Genomic DNA, 17,832 nt, shown 5'->3' on the forward strand with positions numbered 1-17,832 from the left:
GCATCTGTCACTGAACAGTGCTTGTGAACGCAGCCCTATACTGACACTGAGGAGAAGAAACTGAATAAAATTGTTTTATGTGAAGACGTATGGTCCGTTTTTAAGGTTGTTTGAGTCAGACTTTGAGTCTGGATTAAAGTCATTCTGAAGATGAACATGAGGATGAGTAATAAATAACTTAAATTATTGTGTGAACTTTTTCATTGTTTTATTTATTTGTCAATGTTTTCTTTTTTGTTGTTGTTTCTAGAAAAATTTTGATTGGTAAATAACATGGCCAGTTATAGATTTATATTTTAATATAGACGGTTTTGCAATTGTTTTATTTTAAGGGACAGACAAGTCTTCGCTGAGGCCCAGCTTCCAGCCCCCGGTGCTTTGACTGTAGCTCTGCACAAGACGTTTGGCCAGTGGAGAAATGGTCGTACCCATTTGAGCCTAGTTCTCTCGAGGTTTCGCCAACTGGTGAAGTTTTTTTTTTCCTCGCCGCTGTCGCCACTAGCTTGCATGGTTCGGGATCTATAGAGCTGCGCATTGATGGATTTGCTCTTCAGTGTTTGGACTCTCAGTAGTGATTACTGAACCACACTGAACTGAGCTAAACTGAACTGAACTTAAACTTTAAAAACTGAACTACACTACAGGTATTTCAATTTACTATGATCTTTTATGTGAAGCTGCTTTGACACAATCTTCACTGTTAAAGTGCTATACAAATAAATGTGAATTGAATTTAATTTATTTTATATGCTATATTGTTTTATATTAATCATTTATTTATTTTAATATTACATTTTTATTTTTCCAGTTTTGTGGTCAAATGGATGGTGAGTGATAATGTTAATTGGAAACCCTGTATATATATCAGTTGTTCCCAGTAATCATTGGTCCAAAAGTCTCTCTGATCTGTCTCAAATAACATTTTCACAGAGACAACCAAAAATATAAGGACCTGGATTGGGAACGACTGAGATATATCTCTTGTTTTTTTTTTTTTTAATTTTATTATACATTTTATTTTAGCATGTAAAAGTGCAAGAATTAGTGCAAAAAGCTGATGTTAAAGTGCAGGCAGAGGCACATACACTATATAAAGGTCCAAATTGTAAAGTGCTTTATCATTTCTTTTTTTTATTTACAAGTAATTTAATTGGAAGCTATGGGGTGTTAGATTGACTAGATCCATCTGTTAAAGAAGGACAGTTCTCCTCATTCCTCCTTGTTCTCGTCTGAAACATAAACAGAGACCAATTTTAAAGCATAAATAGATTAAACAAACAACATGTAGTAAAAGAAAGCAATATGTGCACATTAAAAATTAGAAATGGAAGGACATAAGATATAGCTTGGTTTCCATTCACCTGTGCTGAAATGTGTTGAAATCAGTAATGGAGATGGTGCTTGTGCAAAAAAAATGTGTTAATGCTTAAAATAGGAGATGGAAACACAAATTTGTCGAATAAACTCTAACATAGCGGTGAGCTGCTCTAACAATTTGATGGAAATGCAACTAACTCACGTCACGTTGAGATGGAAACCTGATTGTGACAGTGTAAGATGGCTAATGTCAAATGAAACCTGGCTTATGAGAGTGTAAGAAGCTAATGTCAAAATGTATTCGATACCCTAAACCACTTATGGGAACTGAGGTTTTGCAGTTCAAGCCGATCCTTGTAGTTGAACTGCAGACAGCCGTGGAAGAAATCGCAGCAGTCTGTGCAGAAAGAAAGAGTTTATACATGCTTGTTTAAATGACATTCAAATTATCGTATGCGACCATCTTTAGCCTAAGTGAAGATCTCACCTCTTGACAAGCCCTTAATCCTCAACCTTCTGTTGTTCATTCTGGGCATGTCACTTTGTTCTGGAAATCTGTAGAAAACTAGCAGAAACAGAACAACTCCAAGTGACCAGACTGTCGCTGGTTCCCCGTGGTATCTTCCAGTTGTCAAAAACTCTGGAGGGAAGTACTCTCTGGTGCCTGAAAGAGAATTTGTTTCAAGCAACAGTTTAAACAACAGCGAATGTTTCAAGAGTCACGTAAAAAATAAATCTTGACTCATCAGCATCGAGTTTAAGACCCTTCTTACAGCTTTGAATGGATGAACATACCTCTAAAGGATTGGTAACTGTCCTCAGTAAGAAGCTCGCCGCACCCGAAGTCAATCAGTTTGACCTCAAGAGTGTCCGGATTAATCAGCAAGTTCTCCAGCTTGATATCACGATGAAGAACTCCACGCTGGCAGCATGTTTGGGCTGCAATTGTTGTCTGGTACATGATTTTTCGTAACTTGTCCTCTGGAACAATCCCTTTGCAGTCGAGAAGGAATTCATGCAAGCTCATGCAGGGTATGGGCTGCTCTAGCACCATGAAGTAGTTATCATCCTCCACCTTCCAGTCTAGAAGCTCAACGATTTCCTTAACCTTGGGGCTTTTATTGGCAAGAAAGTGCAGAGCGATCTCCAGTGGAAGTGGATTTTCAATCCCATCCTAGAAGAAAGACAGTTGTAAAAATCATTTGATAAAAAAGGTATTTTTAGTGAACAAGTCCTGGACAAACTGTTGCCAATGTCTAGAATAAAAAGCATTTGTAGTCTGTGATTAATATGACAAGAAAACAGTAAATGAGACTTACAACACTGATGAATCGCTTCTCCTCCTTGAAATCGCACACTTTTACTGCCACCTGAAGGCCATCTTCTAGACGGGTCCCTGCGAAAACGGCTCCACAGCCTCCTTCACCCAGCTGAGATTCAATTTCATAGCTGTGAGAATTGATCTCTGTGAAAAGACAAAGAAGAGACCAGAAATCAACAATGGTACAGTACCTTCATCTAAAACGTTTCCTCTTTCATAAATAAATTGAGATACTACACTGAATATTTGTCCCTTAAAAGTTTATCTGGTGATGAAATAAACAAATGAGTATAAAATATTCAGCCTCACCTAAAAGGTATAGTTCACCCAACAAAGAAAATGTAGTCATTATTTACTCACCCTCAAGTGTTTCCAAACATTTGTGAGTTTCCTCTGTTAAATAAAGAAGAAATTTAGAGGAAAACTGAAAACCTGTAACTACCGTCTTCCATAGTAGGAAAAACAAATACTATGAAAGTCAATAGTTACAGGTTTCAAGCTTTCCTCAAGTATTATTTTTTTTTAATTTTCAACAGGAGGAAGATTCTCAGATAGGTTTAGAACAAGTAAAGGGTAAGCAAATGATGACAGAAGTTCCAGTTTGGGGTGAATCATCCCTTAAATATGAATACCTCATATATTAAATGTTCATAAATAGGTGCATTTTCAGCTATTCCTGACAAGATGCATACTAAAGTCTGTTTAAAGCATAAAGTACTGTTAAAATTTGCATGTGTGTTGGATAACTGTAGGGTCATGGTAGTAAACTCACCAATGATTTGTGTCACTTTGTCCTCCATCAATTTCTCAGGCTCAGCAGAGAAAACAAATAGAGGTTCATCATCACCACAGCCAGACTCAGCAGTTAAGAAGCCTGAAGAGAGATCATCACTCCAGCTCGACGCAACAGTTACGGAGTCTGAAGAGAGATCTTCACTCCAGCTTGACTCAGCCGAGAAGAAGCTAAGATCCAGTGATGGTTCCTCCAGCGATGGTTCCTCACTGTGAACACTGACAGTCTCTACCAGTGATGGTTCCTCACTGTGAACACTGACAGTCTCTACCAGTGATGGTTCCTTACTGTGAACACTGACAGTCTCTACCAGTGATGGTTCCTCACTGTGAACACTGACAGGCTCTACCAGTGATGGTTCCTCACTGTGAACACTGGCAGGCTCTACTAGTGATGGTTCCTCACTGTGAACACTGGCAGGCTCTACTAGTGATGGTTCCTCACTGTGAACACTGACAGGCTCTTCCAGTGATGGTTCCTCACTGTGAACACTGGCAGGCTCTACTAGTGATGGTTCCTCACTGTGAACACTGGCAGGCTCTACTAGTGATGGTTCCTCACTGTGAACACTGACAGGCTCTTCCAGTGATGGTTCCTCACTGTGAACACTGGCAGGCTCTACTAGTGATGGTTCCTCACTGTGAACACTGACAGGCTCTACTAGTGATGGTTCCTCACTGTGAACACTGACAGGCTCTACTAGTGATGGTTCCTCACTGTGAACACTGACAGGCTCTACTAGTGATGGTTCCTCACTGTGAACACTGACAGGCTCTACTAGTGATGGTTCCTCACTGTGAACACTGACAGGCTCTTCCAGTGATGACTCTTTACACCAGTCATCGATTTCTCGACCTAAAGAAAAGATTCATGTAGAAAAGATTTTAGTTTTATGCAAATTATTTTTGTTAATAGTTATTAAGAATATTAATGAATGCTGTAAATTACGAAGTTACTTTAAGGTCATTGCTTTGTGCTAACTTACAACGGTGGTGTCAAACTCAAATGGCATTGATTGAGGGCTTTAATAATTTATTTTAGGTCATTTTCATGAATAGGGATAATTGTACAATATTTTGAGTGTGTTTTGTGCTTGAACTTTGGCATGTTTCGGCCTGTCGTGGATTGACCTAAAAAAATCACACTTCACACAAACCTCCAGCAGGTGGAGACGTGTCCTAAAGTGTAGTTTACTCATTAATTGTACACCTCTTTTACAATATCATCTCATTCTTTGTAATGGCCTTTATGCTAGTTGTTAGTAGTTTATTTAGAAGATGTGCATACTTGTGGGGTATTTTTGAAGAGTAAATTCCCAGGTACATAGTTTTAAAATAACCTTGCAGATTTAATCCCCATTATTGCATTTATCTCTTTATTCAAATATTGCCAATAGGTATGTATATTACAATCCCAAAATATGTGGAACTGATCAATACATTTCCACATTTTCTCCAGCATTCAGCATGTTTTGATCAAGAGCACAATTTAAGATATTTTAGGTGACATATATCAAATTGTGATAACATTTCTGTCTTTAACGATGAGAAGCTCTGGACTTTTTTACTCCATATTGATCACAGCAGTAATGTACAACAATGGGAATCTAAAAAAGTGTTGATATTAGAAATGTACAGAATTTTCGGTCACTGAAAATTTATCAACCAAGAATATGTTATGCCATTTAATGGACCCTCTAATGTTTTTCTGTAATCTGAAAGCATTAACAACTTGTGAGTAATCCCAAGCAAGTGTTAAATGACAAAAAATTTACGTTTTTACCAAAATAGCGAAACCCTTTTTTGTGTAGGCTTTTGTGTTTAACGTACTTTAAAACTACTCAATGTCCGTATATTTGAAGTCACACAAGTGCAAATTTCACAGAGATGGAGAGACGTCACGTGCATAACTTTTTTGATCAAATTCATAACGTTTGCCTATTTTTCTCATTTAAAGTATAAAAAAATTTTACAGATTGATTTCTTCTGATCCCTTAACTGTATTTAGCTGTTTTGGATAATATAAACAGATGTTTAAATATAATGCAAACATAAATGTTTTGAGTTTTTACTGCAAATGTCACATCCATAATGCTGGAATTGCTCTTATATCAAAATATATATCGTTATTGTTCAATATGGATAATAATTATTGAGATAGCATTTTTGCCATACCCCACTGGCCTTCATTTTAGTACCTTTCATGTTTGACTAAGCAGTCTCTTGCTGTGAATAGTGGATGAGGGAGCTCTCTGATTTCACCTAAAATACCTTAATTTGTTATTTAAGGTCTCAGGGTTTGGGTTTGATTTTTGGGTGAACTAAACCTTTCATTTTGAAGCAAAGAAAATGACTTCATGAAATATGATTAGACACATTTGTGTGGTGAATGTTTGACACCCCTGTGTTTAAACCAATAGAATTATATTAGAACCAATTAACCATATTCACTGTGTTTTGTAGTGTTTTCTCCCAGTAAGGTAAAAATAAGCGTAGATATCTACACAGACTGCAGTTAAGAAAATTAAGCACATGTGTTACATAAGATGGACTTATCGTTTACCGTCACTGTTCCCCACAGGTGGTACATCATTCTGGCCCTCTTCTTCGGTGTTGTTGGCGTTTCTTCCTCTCAGGAAGAGAGCAATAACTCCGAGGACGGTAAGTAACATTGTTGGGTAAACTTACGTACACTTATAGATGAGAAAAGCAAAATACACTTACAATAAAAACTGAAATTTACTGCAAGTAAAGGTAATCTATCAAAGTGATCCTCAATAAAACCGTACACTATCAATTGACAGTATTAGCAGAGCAAATTACTCCGAGCAAACTTTGTACAGCTTCTCAATATCTGTCAAATAAAGCAATGAAGGAATTTCACCGAGAGAGCTCATTTGCTCTTGCGTCACGATCGAACCCGCGTTCCAACGTTCTACTACTGTTATGTGATTGGTCAGTTTTGTGACGTGGTCGGAGCTTGTGCATAACCGCAGAAAAACAACTTTAGCGTTTCCTTCACGGCGGTGTTTGGAGCAAAATAAAATTCGTAAACATTTCCCGGCTGAAGAGTCATTTCTGTCCGTTTGGTGAGTGTTTTTTAAAATCAGGGTCAATTTAAATCGTTCTCATCTAAATTATGTCTAATATTAGCTTTCGTTTTGTACTTTCAGTGTAAACCCATTTAACTTACACTGCAAACGCTGTTGCAACTAACGTAACAGTTACGGTTAACGATAACGCTGAGATCATATTCAGCATATTAATGAGCAATAATCAGTTTCATTCAATAATAAAACTAGCTGTGTCTAAATCTGCTAATTCATTTACTCATTTTAAAAATGCTTGTTCCAGCAAATAAACAAAAATGTGTGAAAATTCAGGCAAAGATTTTTCTCTTCACTTTCTGTTTGGGTTTATTAAATTGCTTGTTCATTATTAGTTTGTTCTGTTATTTTATAACAAAGATACCAGCTTGTGATTTTTCATTATATTTAATGATAAACTAAAACGACTAATTTGAAAGCATATAGTTATTAATTTATTGACAATAATATATATATATATATATATATATATATATATATATATATATATATATATATATATATATATATATATATATATATATAAAATCCACACAGGTGTTTGAATGACTCTAAATCGTAAGGTATGTTGTAAAGTGTTAATAAATGATATGAATGTTGAGAATGACAATACAGTTTATTCATTTTCTTTTCAGCTTAGTCCCTTTATTAATCTGGGGTCGCCACAGCAGAATGAGGGTCTCTGCACAAGTGTCTATAAGTTATTTTAATAATATTAAACATGGCTGTTCTTGGTTTACGATAGGAAGCGGAAATAGAAGAAGAAATCTCTAAGTATGTAGAGAGCGGATTCTTGAATGATGAAATTGTTCTGCAGGGATCATGACATGGATTGATTTAGTTTTATTATGTTTTTTCAGCTTAAAAACATGTAGCTTAGATGCTTAAATGAACATATCACCTTTGAAAATTATGAATTTCAGACTGTCAATAAAGAAAAGCTGCAGAATTTTATTAACACCTTTATTAAACAGTTAAACGTAAGAGCTTGCTCATCATCATACATATTAGTACTTGTTTTAACAGATATTAATTAGTTGATTAGAGGGGAATCCATGGAAATCAGTATTAAAACGATAAGTTTGTCACATAAAGCACCGTTTCCATTCAACGAGTCAAACAGAACCAAATAGTCACTTCCTAAAATTCTGGTGCCAAACATAAAAAAAAAAAGAAAAAAATTAATAATAATAATTTTTGATGATGACGATGATGATGATAATAGTAATAATAATAATAAATGTTAAGCATTGGCTCAATCCTCAATAGCTGGCTGTTTCGAGAGGAGCTGACCCAATCAGAGGTAACGGGGATGTAATCAAAATCTGGCTAGAATGTCAAACAATCAGTAAGTGCAACAGAAGCTAATTGTCAGAGATGGACTGTAAAAAAGTAAAGGCGGTATCGGAAAAAACATATGCTAGATAAGTTGGCGGTCCATACCACTGTGGCAATCCCGGATTAATAAAGGGACAAAGCCGAAAAGAAAATAAATGAATGAAATGATTGCAAGTATAAATTTGTTCTAAATGGGTTGTTTTTGTTCCAGTCACATACATTAAATGTTTAAATATCCATTACAGAAGGCACTTCTTATATTATTTCACCATCTTTACACCAATATAAGTACTGAATGTACGTGTCCGTGGATGGGGCTGTGTCTGTGTGGTAATGTGGGCTGGTGTGGCTACTGTGCCAGGGCTGATTTTTAGTCCCAGTTAGTTCTCCCCCTGATCAGTCAGGGGCGTCCAAACTCGGTCCTGGAGGGCCGGTGCTCTGCAGAATTTAACTCCAACTTGCTTCAACACACCTACAATAATGTTTCTAGAAAGCCTAGCAAGAGCTTGATTAGCTAGCAGGTGTGTCTGATTGGGGTTGGAACTAAACTTTGCAGGACACCGGCCCTCCATGACCGAGTTTGGACATGCCTGCTATAGATAATGATAGTTCATCGAAGAACATTGTCATTATTTACTCACCATTGACCTGTTTCAAACCTGTTTTATGTCCAACACAAAAGTTCAAATGTTGGAAACCGTTAAGGATTGAGTTCCCCATAGTATATGTATTTCCTAGTTATTTCAATGTAACCAGTTTTCTTAGAAATATTTTCTTTTTTCACAAAAATTAAAACCGTTAAATCAAGGTTGAGTTACTAATGATGACAGTTTTCATTTTTGGGCAAACTATCCTTTTAAAGAAAGCTTTAACACAGAAATATTCAAGATAATCAAGTATCTCAGCCAGTGTGTAGATAGATAATAGCAATATGTAAACTATTCTAGCACACTAATTCTTCATATTAAATCAACAGTGGTTAATATTACTGGAATACACCAACAATTAGGAAAATAATATTAAAATAAGAACTGAGCCAATGTTGGATGATTGGGAAACTTTATTCTAGGGGCAATTATTGGGTAGATTTCCTTTAAATTTAAATACTGCTGCTGTCCATAATCTGGCCAAATTTATTGATGATATTGACAGTAATGGCAGTAAAATACACACACACACACACACACACGTGTATATATATATATATATATATATATATATATATATATATATATATATATATATATATATATATATATATTGGAGGTGGATCAAAAAGGTGTAAGACAAGAATGGGTGTTGTTCAATTGTTTTAGGATAACTTGAGGAAAAGGTTTTGACCCATTTTAACTGTTGACTACTGTACATTAGTAAACTTGATTATCTACTAGTTACTGTTAAAGCTAATTTTAAAAGGAGTTTGCCAAAAAAATGAAAACTGTCATTAGTTACTCAACCTTGACGTACCAGTTTTAATTTTTTGTCAAAACAAAATAAGATATTTTAAAGAAAACTGGTCACCATTGAAATAACATTGGGAAAAACATACCTATGGAGAGGTCAATTCTTAAGTTTCCAACATTTGACCTTTTGTGTTGTACATAAAACAGCTTTGCAACAGGTCAATGTGAGTAAATGATGACAATGTTCTACGGTGAACTATACCTTTATCATTTTCCATAGACTACCACTGTGCCATTTCCAGCCAAAAATGAAAATGCACTACTCAGTATTTACTTTCCCTCGAGTGTTTCAAACTTTCATGACAATCCTTATTCATGCTGAGAACATGTTTCGAAGAAAGCTGAAAACCTTTAACTAATGACACACATAAATATATGGAAGCCAGGGGTTACAGGTTTTTTTTTTCAAAATAACTTTAAATTTTGACTACTATATATATATATATATATTTTTTTTTTATTTCTTTCATCAAATATTTTCCATATGATGTTTAACAGGACATTTCCACAGTGTCTAATATTTTTTCATCTGGAGAAAGTTTTATTTGTTTTATTTCAGCTTGAATAAATGCAGTTTTTGATTTTTTAAAAAACATTAAGGTCAATATTATTAGCCCCTTTAAGCTATTTTTTTGATAGTCTACAGAACAAACCATCATTATACAATAACTTGCCTAATTACCATAACCTGTCTACTTAACCTAATTAACCTAGTTAAGCCTTTAAATGACACTGTGTAGCTGTATAGAAGTGTCTTAAAAATATCTAGTCAAGTATTATTTACTGTCCTCATCGCAAAGATAAATCAGTTATTAAAACTATTATGATTAGAAATATGCTGAAAAAAATCTGTACGTTAAACAGAAATTAGGGAAAAAATAAACAGGGGCTAATATTTCTGACTTCAACTTTATGTATGTATATATGTATGTATATATATATATATAGGTGTGTGTGTGTGTGTGTATAGGCATGTGCACAGTAAATGAACAGTAGCAGTATTTAAACACTTTTTTTTTACCGCACCAATTCTTTACATTGATATAATACACTAACAATTAGTGTAATTACATTAAAATAAAATAAGAACTGAGACGATTTTGGGGGAGTGGGAAACTTTATTCTGAGTGCAATTATGGGGTAGATTTCTCACCAACAAAAATGTCCCTCCCCTGTCCCTGCTTAAAAAGATTAACCCATTTCCCTGTGTGGCTGCTTATAAACTAAAACAAAAAAAGATGCAGGAAAAGTAAAAGCAATTCTGAGCAATAATCTGCGAGTAACAAAACACTCAAACAACTATTTTTTAAAGAAATACGCCATTATGACACCGGCTATGACAGATGTAAAAGCAAACACATCGCACATATCCTTTCAGATCTTTACAGTGCATTCTGGACAGACCAATGTAAGGGTGAATAAATCACTGACATCTCTACATTATCCTGAGGAGTTGGCGAGAAAAATAAATGTGTAAAAAATATAGACAAATGATAATGTTATGTGCAAATTGGAAAAATGGTTTCCACAGGTTAGCAGACATATGCAATGGGGATATATCTCCTAATTAAACATTTCACTTTTTGATAACTACATTTTGCCATTTATTTGAGTGTATAACTTTTAAACATGTACAAATGAATTCAGAATCATTAAGGTAAACAAGCTGTAGCTATCAAAAAGGAAGACTTAATACTAATGAGTGATCATGATTCTTAGAAAAGATATAATAAAATGGGGTACAGAAGATAAAGCATGGACCAACTGAATAAAGAATAAAAGAAAACACCAAGAAACATTCACTCGGAGAAAAACTTTAAATAGCAAACTAATTACTGCATTACCAAACAACAGAAGACATTTACACCTGCCACCAGGATAAGCTCAGATACGTTTATCTTGAAAATGTTTGAGGGAAAAAAACTAAAGTCATTTGGGAGAAACATCACACTCACAACCCAGTTTAGCATCAATATAATCTTCATCGATCTGAAACAAATGTCAGATATTACTGTAACAAGTAAAGGGGCTATAAAAATGTAAGGCAACCACTATGCGATTTTGCGTTCTGAATCCAGTAAACTACTTGGTTGAGTGCATATTACCTGCGGACAGTTCAGAACAAACTGCACTGCATTACAGGAAAACTAGATTCACATTACACAAAAGGAACAGTGTATCTCAATACAGGGCAATTTAGGGTGGGATCTGAACCGAGAGCATGTTGAGTTTTCAGCAGTCTTGACCACACATGAAGCAGGCAATCTTCAAAATCGCGTGTGTACTGTATCAACTGATAATCACAAGTTAAAAACCAATCCAAATACAGTTTTATACTAATTTCTTGGCCTCAAAGAAGCTCTTGAGATGCCTCATTTGCCAAAAACCAATGGCCACGAGGATCAGCGTCTGGACGATGGACCACCACAAAACCCTCTGATTGGTGCTTTCACTGGTCTGTCTGAAGCGTTCTTCACGATACTGAAATTCAAACAAAACAAACATCATGAGAGGGGTCTGGATGCAGACCTGGTGCAGTGCAATCTGAGCTGCATTCAATGCTTTTTAATGCGCTCACCTAACCCCACCCATCACAGTGAGGTTCCTCACTCCATTAAATGCATCGTGTCTGACATTGCATCGCTGAGTGATGCAATGTCAGCTTGCATCATAAAGGCAGCATCCAAATACTATTGAACATCATTTCACATCTCAGATGCCAGAACATGATGGTGATCATGCTAGTATTGCATGTTTCATGATCATTATCATCCAATATTGGGTGAGTGATTTCAAAATCAATTTCGAATTACATCATTAAATTTGTTTTTAAAACACTTTTCTAATTACTTTGCCAGTAATTTAATTCAATGACTCAATAAGTAGTTTAAAGAGCCCCTATAATGGGTTTATGAAAATGAGCTTCCATGCAGTGTGCAACACAGCTCTAAGTGAATGAAAACATTTAGCTGAGCTTTAAATCTGAAAGTGCACCTTGTTATAAAAAACATTGATTTTTTTTTTTTTTTTTTAGAAAAGATTTGACTTAAGAGTTATTTGAAATGATTCGTCATTCATCCAGATCTTTTGGCTGTTCGTATCGACAAAACAATACCAAATATGAAGAGCCGGATCCAGTAAAACATGAACATGCCTTTTCCTTCAAACATAAGCATATTGCAGGCGTGTGTGTGTGGGACTGATCATGACTGAAGATGAGTGAACTTTCTAATTAATGCAATCTACCCTGCAACGGGGGATTCATCAGCCGTATGTTAGAGGAAGGATCAGAAAAGCCTATTCATGTATCATATGGGAGTCGTTATGATAATTAGGTCAAAATAAATACATATAAGACAATAAGTGTTTTTTTGATCTTGCATGCACATAAGGCTGTTGTTGGAGACCCCCAAAAACAAAACATGATCTTTAATGCATAATAGGGGCTCTTTAATTTCTTGACTCAATGTTACTATACTTAAATCCCTATTAATCGCAACCCACAGAAAAGAGAAATTAAGCTCTTAATTCTTTACATCTAAGTCAAACAGGACTGTTTACCTTTATTTAAAAAGATTCCTAAGAAATTCAAAACAAAACGTTTCAAAGTAATGACACCATATTTCATTTATACCATATATTGTCATAAAGGTGTTGAATTTATTTCTTAATTATGTGCATTTGCCAGACAAATCTAACCTTCTTTATATAAAAAACTCTTTATTCTGCTAAATTGTAGATAGCCAAAAATATATAATTATATTCTCTGAATTGATTATGAAATGATGTACAGTATTTAATGCAAGTACGTTATGTTACTTAATCAGTTTTTAATTAATCAGTTTTCAAATTAAATTATCTAACAATGAAAAGTAATCCCTGCAGAAGAGTACATTTAATTACAGTAACCAATTACACCCAGCCTGGTGTTCTACCATCTGCTTCGGTTTGAGGAATGGCTTGTTTCGATGTGGTTCTCAAAACAATCAGTTCTGAATAAGCCAGATCTCACCCCTCACTCCTCCAGGACACTTACCCTCTGATAGTTCTGCTCTTTCTGGATCTGATCCACCTGCTCCATCAGCTGTCGCACCCTCAGCTGCAGCTCCGTCAGCTTGTCTTTGGCAGCGATTTCTGCATAGTTGTTTGTGTGTTCACCAACTTGGATGTCCAAGTGAACACGCTGTATTAAAAAAAAAAAAAGTTAGAAGAAAAAGGCTGTGTGAAGAAATGCATTTAGCATTGATCCCAGAGTTTACTTATTTTTGGCAATCACTATCATTTACACGGAGTAAAAAACACACACAGCCATATTCAATGCATGCAAATAAGCAGTCAACACATGGAGTTTTCTGCAATTTTACTGTAAACTAATTTTACCAAATGTTTTATTCAGTAAAATTACAGTAAAAAAACATAACCTGGTTAACAGCAAGTCTCCTTAATATATATAGTGAATAACCATAATTTGACTTTCCAAGATTTCCCTGCATGACACTTCACTGTTTATAGTTTCAATGACATTACTATGGTAATTTTAAGTTGTTGTTTTTTTCTCATGAGGTACATTTGAAGTCAGAATTATTAGCCCCCGTTTATTTTTTCCCTAATTTCTGTTTGACGGAAATATTTTTTTCAACACATTTCTAAACATATTAGTTTTAATAACTCATTTCTAATAACTGATTTATTTTATCTTTGCCATGATGACAGTAAATAATATTTGACTAGATATTTTTTCAAGACACTTCTATACAGCTTAAAGTGACATTTAAAGGCTTAACTAGGTTAACTAGGCAGGTTAGGGTAATTAGGCAAGTTAATGTATAATGATGATTTGTTCTGTAGACTATCGAAAATAAAATTAGCCTAAAGGGGCTAATAATTTTGTCCTTAAAATGGTGTTTAAAAAAATGAATAACTGCTTTTATTCAAGCCGAAATAAAACAAATAAGACTTTCTTATTTGAAAAAATAAACTTTATAAACTTTATTTATTGAAAACAAGTCGATAGCATTAGTTGTATACAAATGTCCAAGTTCTGCTTTTTTCCTTCTTGAACACTTTTGTAAACATTAAACCCCAACACCCCCCACCCATATACATATAGCCACTTTTCATGTAAAACATAACAGAAGACAGTAATTGAGTAATAGAAAAAATAAAATAACAATCAAACTAAAATAATAATAATAGTACAATTTTAGCTAAATATATAAATAATTTCAAATAAATAAATAAAATTAAGTAGCTATGTTAGCTAGTTACATCAACAATAATGTGCTACCTACTTCTTGGTTATTATAGTTTTAACTTGTGCTGAGGTTGAACCAATGCGTCTAGTTTAGGGCATGACAATTCCGGAAAAAAAATAAATTAATAATAATAATAATAATGATAATTCCGACCATAAAATGATTTCTTAAATAATTACTTCCAGAGGTGTTAAATCATTAAAATAATTTTGTAGTGGCCTCCAATGATCATAAAACTTGTGAGACGAGCCTCTGAGAGAAAACTTAATCCCTCCAATTGAGGGTGGTCGGTGCGATTTCCACATTAAAATAACTCTTTTGCGAGCAACAAGGGAGGAAAAGGCAATTAAAGAGAACAAAATACTTTCAGACTTGCTTTGAAAATTTCCTTGCTCTGTTAAACATCATACAGTAAATATTTAAAAAAAAAAAAGGGGGGCTTATAATTCTGACTTCAACTGTATGTACATAAGAGTTTTATTTAGCTTCTAAGGTTTATCAATCATGTTTATTCCATTATTTTTAATGCGTGTTACTGTGATGGTGTTTCGTAGTTGTGTTTTACAATGCCACCTGAGCACCTTCTATAATTTAAAAATGTTTCTGCTTGTTGGAAAAGTTTTTTGATGTGAGCATTGATTAATATGTCTCTCTTCACACCATATAATTATGGTATGGTACTATTATGTCTTTTTCTTTTTATATTCTTTTATAACCTGTTTTAACACATTTGGATCTGTTTTTAATCATTTTATTGTTTGTTTGTATTTTCTTATACTTGTCTTTTTTATTCTTGTTTATGTAAAGCACTTTGAATTGCCACTGTGTATGAAATGTGCTATATAAATAAACTTGACTTGCATTTTTGTCTGTAACAAAAGTATGATGTGCAGATGTTAGTACATCAAAACATTGCTGTATTTGTTTTTGTGCATTTTGTGTATTTTCTGTATGTTTTGGATGCTACTGGATGACTAAATTTCCTTCGAGATTAATAAAGTATCTAACTAACTACAAATTATTGAAATACAATAGGTTTACCATACAAGTTAGACATTTATATAACGTTTTGTACCTGATTTATAACGGTGAAAAACTGGAAACCACAGCTGTCATTTCATTACTGTACATTTTATGTTTTTTTTATTAAACAGTGTACTTTTTATTTCCAAATGTTTTCACAAAAATGTCTTTGCACATATCAAAATGTATTAAAACTGAGTTTTATCAATTGTTTTAGCCACTTTTTTCCTGTTCAATCTTTTCCTTTTCAGACTATAAAAACAATGACCCTGTTCAGTGTTGACTGGTAATGCACAAACAATTCAAAGCATGTGTGCGTGACGTTCCTACAATGTTTTCACAGTTTTAAAGGCCAAGCAATGTCAGTACAATTAGCTTTTTTGTTTTACTGACACAATCTGCACACGCATGAAAACTTAAGTACATTTTGGCCTTTTGCTAATGATCATGTACGGACAGTATTTTCAGTTTCAATAACTACATTTACATTCATAAGTTTTCCTTGTTTATCATTAAAGATGTGCATCTTTCAATTTAGAAAAATGCTAAAAACAATTAGACATTGACATTAGATATTCATGTCTAAAGAAGATTAAATGAAAGGCTAACTTTTTTTCTAAACCTAAGTGGCTATTCACACAGAGTGCCTGATGCAAATGAAAATACAACGCAATGCAAATACTTTCAGGTGTTCGATGCTAGCACACACTGATCATACATGTATAAACCTAAACAGACTTTGCCTCAACACAAAGCAAGCTCAGAACTAGAGAATATTGTACAAAGTTGATTTGCATAAATGTTACAGTAATTAATAAAAACACATTTACTGATAAATAAGCATTGCTGTTCATCTCCTTATTTTATAGGGCCATTAAAGAATTCAAATAAAAAGTAGTACACTAAGTTTTAATTTGGCAATAAAGTAAGTGTGAAAAAGCTAATAATGAACCCAAAACAGACTAGTGGAATAAATGCTGCTTTAGGGAGACCGGAAATAGTAGTTAACAAAACTTACAAGCATTCCACCAGCAAACAGAGCAAATTTGGAGGAATTTGAGTGCAGGCAGATTTGATGCTCTCCAGGGGTGTGGGAGGTGAAGATAAACCTGCCCTCAGATCCATACTGGCGGGACAAGATCACCTGAAAGACGACAAAAAAAAAAAAAAAGAGCAAATGAGAAGGTAAAATGCAATCACAGATGGAGTTTTATTACTCTCAGGACAGCTGTTCAAACAGACCTTCTCATCAGGATCTTTTACTTCCACAAACATCCCAAGTCCTTGAGTTGCAGGCAAATACTCTTCTTTCTGCTTGTCATAGAGTTGTGTGCGGTAGTTACCTGGTGGAAACAGAGTTACACACTTGAAGAAGAGAAAAGGATCCAAATCATTTTGTTCTGGTCCAATTTGTACAATTAAGGAAATGTACATCAAACACAGGAAGTCACAATCTTAGACAGGGGCGAACTGCAGCATGCCCTCAAAATACCATTTAGATATTGGCATATAGAATATATCAAGATCAAATTCTCAAAACTAAACATTACATCTAACTTTACCCAGATGTCAGTAGAATAAATGACCACTACCTTTCCCTAAAACAACAAGTTAATAATGTTGCTACCCTAGCCCAGTCAGCCAGCTTGTAGATGTCCATTTAAAATGTTATTTAATCGAAGTTATGCAAAAAATCTAACTAATTAGTAACGTTATGTTTTGTTGAATTAGCTGACGTCAAGCTGTTTGCCAGCGAATGAACTCTACCTGACAAACCTGCTAGTTAGCACTATGCTAAGCATTAACGTGCACTGCAAACTTGGCTTATTCTGCTTCTCCTACTCACCTATTATCATAGTTTCGTCGGGGATTTCTTCTATGAAGCATTTCTTTTCAGTCTCTCCAATATGGAAATACAAGGCAGACACCAAACTGTTGTAAATGTTTAACAACACCAGAAAATAAAGTGTAAACTGCATTCTGATTGCCACCATCTTGACACTGCCGGTGAAAAGCGCACCGCGCCTGCGCAGAAACTCCTATGCCACGTAACCCATCGTCGGCCATCGTCCAATCACAAGCGGAAAGCGTAACACCAAGATCGTGCATGGGCACTGTAGTTTAATTCATTTTTCGGTTCTTTGAAAAGGATTTTTTTAATTCGGTGTGTTGTTACATCAGTAGACGGCGACAAGTGCAAGATAAAAAGCTTTGAT

General features: G+C 34.6%; 2 protein-coding genes across 3 annotated transcripts; both read right to left on the reverse strand.

The window, feature by feature from the left end:
* Nucleotides 1-1,125: 1,125 nt before the first annotated feature.
* On the reverse strand, nt 1,126-6,302 carry pimr212 (Pim proto-oncogene, serine/threonine kinase, related 212). The gene is given in 7 exon segments (NM_001127469.1): nt 1,126-1,229; nt 1,626-1,714; nt 1,805-1,981; nt 2,113-2,491; nt 2,637-2,782; nt 3,411-4,286; nt 5,994-6,302. Coding segments are annotated over 7 exon segments (1,848 nt in total). The 5' UTR covers nt 6,103-6,302; the 3' UTR covers nt 1,126-1,157.
* Nucleotides 6,303-10,436: 4,134 nt separating this feature from the next.
* tmed9 (transmembrane p24 trafficking protein 9) lies at nt 10,437-17,622 on the reverse strand. 2 transcript variants are annotated; one of them, XM_005173178.4, is made up of 5 exons: nt 17,463-17,622; nt 16,859-16,959; nt 16,635-16,760; nt 13,375-13,521; nt 10,437-11,819 (listed from the first exon to the last, which is right to left on the reverse strand). In XM_005173178.4, the coding sequence occupies exons 1-5, from the start codon at nt 17,608-17,610 to the stop codon at nt 11,670-11,672; spliced, it is 672 nt and encodes a 223-aa protein (XP_005173235.1). In that variant the 5' UTR covers nt 17,611-17,622; the 3' UTR covers nt 10,437-11,669.
* Nucleotides 17,623-17,832: the final 210 nt, after the last annotated feature.

The sequence above is a fragment of the Danio rerio genome, chromosome 14 (assembly GCF_049306965.1).
Source record: "Danio rerio strain Tuebingen ecotype United States chromosome 14, GRCz12tu, whole genome shotgun sequence".
NCBI lineage: Eukaryota > Metazoa > Chordata > Actinopteri > Cypriniformes > Danionidae > Danio > Danio rerio.

Coding starts and splice junctions, on each gene's coding strand:
- tmed9 (XM_005173178.4), bottom strand. CDS start 17,610: ATGGTGGCAATCAGAATGCAGTTTACACTTTATTTTCTGGTGTTGTTA. Junction 16,960..17,462: donor CGACGAAACTATGATAATAG/GTGAGTAGGAGA, acceptor TGTTTCCACCAG/GTAACTACCGCACACAACTC. Junction 16,761..16,858: donor TAAAAGATCCTGATGAGAAG/GTCTGTTTGAAC, acceptor GTCGTCTTTCAG/GTGATCTTGTCCCGCCAGTA.